This window comes from Sinocyclocheilus rhinocerous, unplaced genomic scaffold (genome assembly GCF_001515625.1).
Source record: "Sinocyclocheilus rhinocerous isolate Xijiao unplaced genomic scaffold, SAMN03320098_v1.1 scaffold946, whole genome shotgun sequence".
NCBI lineage: Eukaryota > Metazoa > Chordata > Actinopteri > Cypriniformes > Cyprinidae > Sinocyclocheilus > Sinocyclocheilus rhinocerous.
This window is the reverse complement of record NW_015633151.1, coordinates 1,392,580-1,403,040: the sequence shown is the minus strand read 5'-3', so window position 1 is coordinate 1,403,040 and position 10,461 is coordinate 1,392,580. Positions and strand designations below refer to the sequence as shown.

The 10,461-nt window shown below is 37.7% G+C and overlaps 1 protein-coding gene across 1 annotated transcript in view; it reads right to left on the bottom strand.

Annotated features, from left to right (window-relative positions):
* Positions 1-9,930, bottom strand: part of LOC107743174 (tenascin-like) — a 13,546-nt gene extending 3,616 nt beyond the window's left edge. Inside the window, exons 1-11 of the mRNA XM_016556308.1 lie at positions 9,887-9,930; positions 6,574-9,202; positions 6,218-6,421; positions 4,091-5,170; positions 3,450-3,572; positions 3,183-3,326; positions 2,958-3,077; positions 2,706-2,861; positions 2,212-2,336; positions 1,993-2,125; positions 1,748-1,899 (exon numbers count right to left, since the gene is read on the bottom strand). Coding sequence (XP_016411794.1) covers positions 1,748-1,899; positions 1,993-2,125; positions 2,212-2,336; positions 2,706-2,861; positions 2,958-3,077; positions 3,183-3,326; positions 3,450-3,572; positions 4,091-5,170; positions 6,218-6,421; positions 6,574-9,064 — 4,728 coding nt within the window. The 5' untranslated portion in view covers positions 9,065-9,202; positions 9,887-9,930. The remainder of the gene's footprint in view (positions 1-1,747; positions 1,900-1,992; positions 2,126-2,211; positions 2,337-2,705; positions 2,862-2,957; positions 3,078-3,182; positions 3,327-3,449; positions 3,573-4,090; positions 5,171-6,217; positions 6,422-6,573; positions 9,203-9,886) is intronic.
* Between the last annotated feature and the right edge of the window lie 531 nt (positions 9,931-10,461).

Genomic DNA, 10,461 nt, shown 5'->3' with positions numbered 1-10,461 from the left:
TTATATTATCTTGCTGTATGTATGTCGTTTTCTTCACGTTTTCTGACTAAAAGCAACCAAAAAACCATTTTAAAGTGGTTAAGCAAATTATAATAATAATAATCGGCAGGGATCCCAGACCAATACAATTAGTGTGCCTCCTCCATTTTAAAACCCACGAGCTGCCACTGGTGACAATATAGTTGAGATAAAAATACATAAGATCAGAACAATGCAAATGCATAAAAGCAACAGTCTTTTGTCTTTCTGTGTGCAAAATACATTAAAGTGACATTGTGAATAAAATAAAGTGTAACCATATATTTTAAATGGCAACTTCATCATTACAAATGTGTACAGATATATTTAAATAAATGTAATACAAGCTTCAATAGAAACATTAAAGTATATTTTAGTTTACTATAAATGGTTGTCTGTAGATTTGACAGTGCACTTTAAAGGGGTCCTATTATGCTCTTTTACAAAGTCTTGATTTTGTTTTAGGGGTGTACAAGAACAGGCTCTCATACTAGGTTGTTCAAAAAACACATAATTTTTCACATATTTTACATTATTACAACACCTCTCTCCCCAGTCTGGCATGAATGGCTCGAATAGTTCCTGTATCAAATGAAGGCCCGCCTTCTGAAATACGAAATGTGCTGTGATTGGTTAGCTGAGCCAGTGTGTGTTGTGATTGGCAGCACTCGGCGCCTGGTCGGGAAACGTCATGCCCCTTACCATAGCCGCCTGCTGCGAGCTTCAGTGTAAATATTACATCATAATCAAATCAATTTGAGCGCGATTTAACCCCAGATGATTGTAACCACTCTAAGTTCGTCTGCCTTGGGAAAGCTAGCGCGTCTCCGACATAGTGATAACACTTGTTGCCTTCTCTAGTGCAGCTCAACCAGGTCTCGTCCCATTCGTCGATCTTTGTGATATCACAAATCCCGGAAAATATGCGTTGTAGTCCAAACGAGTCGTTCGTTGTAGTTTTTGAAAAGTTGAAAAGATTTCTGTTAAATAAAATATCTCCTGTTGAAGTGGACTTTGAGCTTTGTAACTTCACAGGTCTTTTTTATGCTCAAACAGCAACATTACAGACTAACTAAAGTTGAAAAGCTTTTCTATCGCGAATGTGCCGAATCTGCTGATGTAATTACAACCGCTAGGTGATATAGAAGGGTAGGGGGAGGCCGGGGGAGAGCTCAGCTCTCGTGCCTCCGTTGGTAAAAAAAATTAGCCAGTCATCATCGAGTGTTCACTTTAATGCGTTGTAGTCCAAACGAGTCGTTCGTTGTAGTTTTTGAAAAGTGATTTCTGTTAAATAAAATATTTCCTTTTGAAGTGGACTTTGAGCTTTGTAACTTTGCAGATCTTTTTTATGCTCAAACAGCAACATTACAGACTAACTAAAGTGAAAAAGCACAATAGGACCCCTTTAACTATTTAAAGATTGCATATTAATAGAAATAATAATGAAATTACATATAAATGTGTAAATACACTCTTACAGTTCAGGTAATTGCATTTAATATAAATTTAAACTATAATACATTATAATAATTAACATGCAATGAAGTGTTTAAAAACATAACATTCAATTCGTACTTAAATATATTCTTTTAAATTACAGTGTTTTGTGACACACTATCATGACACAAAATATAAAATCATGATCCAAACATAAAATATGTCATGCTTCAACAACATGGGGAAAGCTGTGGGTGTACTATAGGTATCAAACCAGGCTTTTGTATCTTACAGTCCAGCCTCCTCCATCAGTCTCCATGTCACAGTAGACCCAGACTGGCTCTCCATCCTTCCCTTCAGGGTAAATCTCAGCCTCTCCTGACTCCTTCATCCCGTTGACCTGTACCTCTGAGCAGTCTGTGGGGTATGTGTGCGGGAGCTGGGCTACAGCGCAAGAATAAAGAAAATCAAATCTATGAAAGATAGAACACAACCAGGGGTGAAATTGAGTTAGTTATGAAACGGAACATTACACACCAGTGGTAAATTCAGCAAAGACAAAACTGATGTACTGTCCATCTCTTTCTCCCTCTATTTTCACAGTATAGTTTGAAAAGGCTGCCAGTCCAGTCAGCTCATAACGCGTCACAGATGGATTTAAAATCACCTCCTGTTAATGCGAAGCAGGGGTCAGTGAAAATTGTGGGAAGGCTGCTAAATTTATCTTGGGTGCTATTGAGTTATTGATATAATCACCTTGACTTCCTCGCTCAGTTGGTATGTGAGCCTATAACTTTTGAAAGCCACACGGGGAGCCCTCCATGAAATCACAGCTGAGTGAAAGGTCACCTCACCGGGAGTCAAAACCTGAAGTTTCACTCCTGGAAAACATACAGGCATGAAAAAGGATAAAAACAAGATATGGCAGCTTCTGTAGAGAATATTGGACTAAAATGGCGAAAAGGTGTATTTTAGTAATAAATAATCAGTTTTGTTCTGTTCATCACACAATTTTGTCGTACCAACTGTGACCATATAACAAGTAAAACTAAGGATGTCAAGTTGATATTACAGATTTTTGTGTTATTAGGGCCTATATCGGCTGGTATTGACTTTTAATATTGACCATTTAGTTATTATCAGTCTCAACACTAAAATCTTTTTAAATTGCTTTTATGTTACTTCTATAGTGTTTTTGTGTCATTTAGTGTACTTGAGGTAAGTAAACAGAATTGTGACCGTTTACGCACCACTTCCTGTTGTGAAGGTTGTGGAGACTGGGCTACTCTGGAGCCGGTTGACTTGACTTTTGATTTTCACCATGTATAAAGAAGATCTGTGGAGTCCTCTGAGTTGATGCTCCACAGTACTGCCAGATAATGTCACTGTAATAGTCACATTAGGAGCTAGAAAGCAAAAAAACGCAAAAAAAAAAAAAAATTTTAATAAGCAATGACGGTTTAGTGTAGAACCGGCCATTTAATAAGCCTGACTGCACTTACATTTTGTAGTTCCATAACTGAGTATGTAGCTGTCCACTTTAGCATGTGATGGTTTCCATACCAGCAGAGCTTTAGTGTCTGTGATGTTCACCACCTTTAGTTCAGTAGGAGAATCCGGCACTAGGATTTATAGAAATGTGAAAGAGACATCAGTGACCCCAAAACATCAGCATCAACCATAATATCAAGTGAAAAGAAACAAAAAACAATAAGCATTCTTCGCACCTGTTGCGACAAAGGCTGTGACTGGCTCGCTTTCGAGTGTCTCCAGAACTGAGCTCACAGTAATGTCATAGGTGGAGCCAGCAGAGAGCTTAGACAGGAGAACATGGGACAGCTGGGAGTCAACAGACATGGAGCCACTCTCACCTGCAGTATAAAAAGGTAAAGCATTTTAAAATCATCAAAATCATCATGTATTGTGAGGGTGCACACAGTAGCACTTAATAGTCATAGCAGAAATGCAGGATAACTCAAAGACATTTACAGTACCAGTTACAGTGTTGGTGTACGTGACTTTAAATTCTGCTACTATGCTTTTAGGTTTTGTCCATGATACTGAGAAGGAAGTCTCTGTTATATTGCTGAACATCAAGTCAGTGGGTGGTTCAGGGCCTGGACAAAATGTCAAAATGTCAGAAAGTCATAAAGCACAGTCAAAGAAAATCTCAAAGTTGGTGCAGTTTTAACTGAAGTCAATGACATTTAAAATATCACCACAAATGTATGTTTTAGAGTTCTGAGACATTTATATTCCTGCATAAATATGCCATATTATCCAAGTAATCAATTGGTGCATTCAGTCTTAAAATGATTTAATGGTGAATTTTGAATATCACCATTCACCAATACGGTACACATCATTCATTTTAGCAGTGGAAATTCTATGTTAAGTTGACAGCCAAAGAAAATCTAAGGCTGTTTTGTGCTCCTGATTATGCCTAGTATTTATGACTAAAATAGAGTAAGTGGGTCTTGCCAACATCAATATTTAAAATGCACAAGGTACCGTATTCCATGCATTCATTAGAGATTTAAGCATACTTAAGTGCTGCCAGCACACCGCAGGAGAGTAAATGCTCTTCACTGGTGTTTATTGCAGTGAACCAAAGCAGGAAGTATGGGAAGCCTACCTGTGGATAATGTAAGGCGGTGAATTTTGGATCGTATGCCAAGACCAGAGCCAAACAAGGAAACCGAGTACCGCGTCTGAGGTTGAAGGCCTTTGAAATGATACAACCGTGCTGTACCAGCAAGAACTTGGGAGAACTTTTTCACAGTATTTCCTTCAGGTTTGCTACTTTGGACTTTAGTTGATGTTATGTTTAAACTGGGCCTTTGGACATCTGTTATATTTACAGCCGCTGCTCCATCCTGAATTTTCTCAGAATCTTCATTTCCTCCTCTGATTTCCCTTCTTGATATAGTGAAGTTCTTGAACATGTCTCGATGAGCTTCCCAAGACATAATGAACCCGGTAGAAGTGATATTATGAACCTCAACTGATCCAATGACTGATAATCTGCTGATAGTTTTGTTAAAATGCTTTGTACGAGTTTTGGATTCAAAACGTGTCCCATTTACATGCTTATCAGACTTCTTCTCTGCTTGGAGAGTTGTTGTTACATTGCTGTGCAATAGCTTCTTTTCTTTTCCAGTAGATGTAATATTAATAGTCTTGCTTTCTTTTGCTTGATCACCTACAGTTCTAATAGTGACCTTTGTCTTGGACACAGTTGAATTAGATGAGTCTTTGGTGCCTTTAAACACATTCTCTAAAACATTGGAGGTTCCATTAACCTTCTTTCCAGATCTCTGAGTCGCGTTCTGATAGACAGGCTCATCTTTAAGATTATTTTTCTTGGTCAGTTCAGTTTGTGATTGTTTGTCTAAATCTAGTTTTATGATTGTTGTTTTGCCTTTTTTTACTTGCTCTTGACGTCTTCTACCTTCATGGTTTAGCAGAACTTGACCAATAGTCTTAATAACCTTGTCTCTCTTTGTGGTATTGGACTGGGCTTTACCTGGAGACACGGTTGGACTTGGCTTCACTGTTGGCTTGGCTGTGGTGTTTGTCTTTGGGTCATTTGTGTCTGTCTTTTTCACGAATATGGTCTTGTCTGGCTTTGTCTTCACATGTTTTGTATCAGTCTTGGCAGTGGGGATCTTCATAGCCACTGTTTCAACTGTTACTGTGATCTTCTTGTCAACAGCTGGGGAAATAATTTAGAGAGAGACTTAAATACATTCTTACTTGAATAGTTCAGCCCAAAATGAAACACAACATGAAATATTTAGCAAAATGTTCCTGCTGCTCTTTTACTCACAATGAAAATGGTTTGGGAGCATGGTCTGTTAATGGTGCAGTAAGCGCTTTCTGAGAAACACTGTCGATATTTGAAACTGACACCCAAACACATCCAACACACCCTCGCCTTCATAGCTCTGTCCCCAAATTCACAAACATGCTGTCCAACACAGGCAACAACTAACAGTTGGTAACAGAAAGCTTGCGCAAGTATGGATTAATCAGTCCTATTACTATAGCTAATATTACAACAGCGTATCTTGATTCTGTGAAACATCACAAAACCAAAGTTACTCAGGTGTTTGAGTAACTTCATGCTCACGTCTCTTCAGCACTGGAAAGATTTTCCAATATTAACTTATTGAAACCCTTCTTTTTCCAGGTATATTTCTCTTACCAGTGTGCTGTGGTGCTCAGTCTGATCAGTACAATCCACTTTGTTTTTCCCCTATTTACAGCCAGGACACCATTTTTTTTCAACACACACACAGAACAGACTGCTAGCAAATATTCACAAAAGTGTTGATTTGAATTTTCAACAGTGTTTCTCAGAAATCGCTTACTGCTCACCATTTACCTTTAAGCTCTAAAATTATAAAAAGCACCATTAACGTAGATCATCTTACATTAAATTTTCCATCTGTTTCTCAAAATAAGGCTTAAAAAGACTAGGAATAGTGTATAGGTCATATGGACTAATTTTATGATACTTTTATCATGCTTTTTCAATCTTTGGAGTTCGACAGCCACTCGTCACAATTCACTTTCATTGTATGGAAAACAGCAGCATGGACATTCTGATAAAATTCTCCTTTTATGCTCTATGAAAGAAAATCATATTGGAACAACATTTACATGAGTAAATTATGATTATCAGATTTTCATTTTGTAGTGAATCATTCCAATTAACATTAAAGTTTAACAGTCTTGTACTATCATATGCCTTACTTACCCTTACTGCAGTCTAGGCCTGTATAACCAGTCTGACACACACACTTTCCCTTCACACACTTCCCTTTTTTGTTGCACTTAGAGGGGCAGGTTTTGACACTGCAGTCTGGGCCACTAAAACTCTGGAAACAAACACACTTTCCATCTTCACACTTGCCCTGGCCACTACAGTTTTTAGGGCATTGCTCTCCTGAACACTGAACACCTGAAGATAGATGATACAGTGTGTGAATTATAACCTGTTGAACAGTTTCATACACATTTTTGATTGCTAATGCTTGTTTTACCATTTACCAGTGCCATTGTTATGGTTAACTAAAGATGTTAAGATCTTTATTAGTGCATAACTTTACTTACACATTTTTTTAATTGCTGCCATCTCCTTCTCAAGAAACTCAACTCTGTCTCTCAGTGTGGCCATCTCAGTTTCACAGCTTCCTGTGCAAGCTCCTTGAACCAAGTTGATGTGATGAGTCATTACCAGAGGAGATCCAGGATTTAAACTGAGCTCCGTTTCTCGTACTTTGGTTACGTTACCTGAGTCTGTCTGAGACTCCTGAGGAATGCAACCCTTAGTGATGACTACTTTAACTGGTAAACTCTCTGCAGGTTTGTCTTTAGTTGGATTCTGGACTCTATCGACCACAGGCTTTGTGGTAGATGCAACAGTCTGATTGACATGGCTAATTTCTGAGGAAGTAGATTTAGTTTTAGTTTTAGTTTTGGTGTTTAATGATGTGGTTACTGGTTTTGACCCATTAACATTAATAGTTTGGGGTGTTGACTTGACAGTAGAATTTTTTGTCCTGCTAAGAGTACTTTCAACATCTGGCTTTGTGGTGGATGTGAGAGTGTGATTGACACTGCTAATTTTTGAAGAAGTAGACTGAGTTTGGTTTATCGTTTTGGTGATTAATGATGTAGTTAATGTCTTCAGCGGATTAACATTAATACTTTTGGATATTGATTTTACAGTAGAATTTTTCTTCTTGCTAATTGTGCTTTCATCCACATCAAGCTTTGAGGTAGATGGGAGCATCTGATTGATACTACTAGTTTCTGAGGAAGTTGGATGAGTCTGGTTTTTCATTTTGGTATTCACTAATGTCGTTAGCTTGGGAATATTATGACTAATAGTTTGAGTCGTTAACTTGGAAGTAGAAGTTTTCTTCTCGCTAATTGTGCCTTGAAGAGAAGGCCCAGGTTTCTGGACATCTACAACAGGCTTTGGTGTGGATAAGAGAGTCTGACCAACGTGACTAGATTTTGATGAAACAGAATTAGTTTGGTTTATCACTTTGGTGTTTACTGACTTTGAAGCATTAACATGAATAATGTGGCCTGCTGACTCGGTACTAGTATTTTTCTTCACGCCAGTTGTTGCTGGAAGAGAAGACACAGGTTTCTGGACAACATCTACAGCAGGCTTCAAGGAGGATAGAAGAGTCTGATCAGTGGTACTATTTTTTGAGGAAGTAGATTGAGTTTGGTCTTTCATTTTGGTCTTTTGTAATGTAGTTACTGGTTTCTCAGCATTAACATTAACACTATTGACTGTTGACTTGGAAGTATAATTTTTCTTCTCACTAACTGCGTTATGTACACTTTGCACAGGTTTCTGGATGGTTTCCACATCAGTCTTTGTAGATGATGGGAGAGTCTGATTAACTCTACTAGTTGTTGAGGAAGTAGATTGATTTTGGTCTTTAATTTTGCTCTTTAATAATGTAGTTACTGGTTTCTCAGCATTAACATTAACACTATTGACTGTTGACTTGGTAGTAGAATTTTTCTTCTCACTAACTGCGTTTTGTACACTTTGCACGGGCTTCTGAATGGTGTCCACATCAGGCTTTGTAGATGATGAGAGAGTCTGATTCACTCTACTAGTTTTTGAGGAAATTTGGTCTTTCATTTTGGTCTTTAATAATGTAGTCGCAACTTTAATAGTTTGGGATGTTGACTTAACAGTGGAATTTTTCTTCTCACTAAGTGGGTCCTGAAGAGAAGGCACATGTTTCTGGACGATGTCTTGATGCTGATTGACATTGCTAATTTTTGAGGAAGTAGATTGAGTCTGGTTTTTCGTTTTGGTGTTTAATAATGTAGCCACTTTCTTTGACACATTAACATTAATAGTTTGGACCATTGACTTCACAGTAGAATTTTTCTTCTCGCTAAGTATGATTTCCTCAGCAACCAGCTTTGTAGTGGATGGAAGAGTCTGATTGACGCTGCTCATTTTTGAGGAAGTGGGATGAGTCTGGTTTTTCAGCTTGGTATTTAATGCTGTAGTTCCTAACTTTGGAAGATTAAGACTACCGGTGTTGGCTGTTGTTTTGGCAGTAGAATTTTTCTTTTCATTAAGTTTGCTTGGAAGAGCAGGCCCAGGATTCTGGACAACATCTACAGTAGGCTTTGTAGTGGATGAAAGAGTCTGACCAATGCTGCTAGTTTTTGAGGAAGTAGATTGACTTGGGTTTTTCGTTTTGGTGTTTGATAATGTGGTTACTGGTTTCTGAACATTTAGATTAATGGCATTCCCTTTTGATTTAGTAGTAGAATTTTTCTTCTCACTAAGTGTGTTTTGAAGAGTAGGCACAGGTTTCTGGACACCATCCACAACAGGCTTCGGTGTGGAAGGAAGAGTCTGATTGGTGCTTTTTGAAGAAGCAGCATGGGTCTGGATTTTCACTTTGGTGGTTAATATTGTGCTTACTAGCTTGGGAATATTGTGGCTAATAGTGTGTTCCTTAGATTTGGTAGTGCCATTTTTATTCTCGCTAAGTGTGCCTTGAAGAGAAAGCACAGGATTTAGCATGAAGAGAAAAACTATTGAGATTAACATTTTATGCTGGATTAAAGTGTCAAGTCTTTCATACAAATAAAAGGTTTGAACTGATTATATAAAGCCTAAAATGCAATTTTTTGATATTTATTTTCCTCAACTATCTCACAGGTATTTGTGATATAATGGATGTGTTCCCTGAAAAAGAGAATAGCTGAGTTAGTTTGCCTTTGCATGCAGTTTTATTCATTCATTCATTGCTCAAATTTGTGTAAATAAAATACATGCCTTTCAAATATATGTCAGGCTAAGATGAGCCGGGCTGGTGGAGCTCAAGGACTGCATTTTTGGAAAAAGCTCTCAAACTTCTATCATCGGAGGGACTGTACCGCAGCAACAGAGCCGTACTGTCCTCCGCTCACAGGAACTGTATGTCTTTGACTCAGCTCTTATGTAATCTTTACTTAGGCCAACTGAATTATTAATAGCATGCATAAATATGAATAAATATACACATTGATCCTTAAAAATGTATATTTTTATTATTTTATTCTTATCTAACATCTACAATTCTCAACATCCACAAACCTTGAACTGACCATTATTTCACAATACAAAACATCCTTGACTCAGCTCTTATGTAATCTTTACTTAGGCCAACTGAAAACTGCCAGGGCAAGTTTCCAGTTTAAAAAAATACTCCAGTCTATTTAAGCGCTCACCACAGAAGCATCCAAAAAATTATTTAATAATTGGAGATGAAGTAAAACTTACACAAAGGCTTCTGTTTAGACTGGCCTAAAAATCATAGTCTTACTGCCAATTATTGATTGTGGCAATGAACACCATGATTATAATAATGTGTAATAGAATGTGTCTTACCTGTGTTTGGAGCTGCTTCTGTCCTGCTCAGTGTTGTATGAAGCTCCTTCCAGCAGCTTTGAGAACCTCCTGTGACTGATTGAGATTAATGGAGATAGAGAGACAGTGAACAGGAGCTCCACTAGCCAAAGGACCCGGGGCAATCAAATCTCCTACTTAAAGTTTTTCCATACTCCGCCTCCTTGCCAATTTACATGGTGCATATTTCCTGCTCCTGAATGGCATTATGGGCGTTTTCTCCTGGTAAGAAATTATTTAACAGACTTACAGTCAGAGTTTATTAATCTATCTGCGATTAGCAGTCTCTCGCCTTTCTGTTTATCAGTTATTGCTTGAGATGAATGCTGTTCTCTAGAATTATGCCTGTTTTTTACCAATATAATGGGAAATGTCAAACATTAAAAAATTTATAATGTGGCATCTGTTTTTACATGTTACAACCACCATGCTGATTAAAGGGACAGTTTAACCAAACATCCTGCTGTAATCAGAGGCGGACAGTAGTGAAGTATTTTTACTTTACTCAAGTAAATTTAAAAAGTATCTGTAGTTTATCAGAGTGTTTTTCTTTGGAA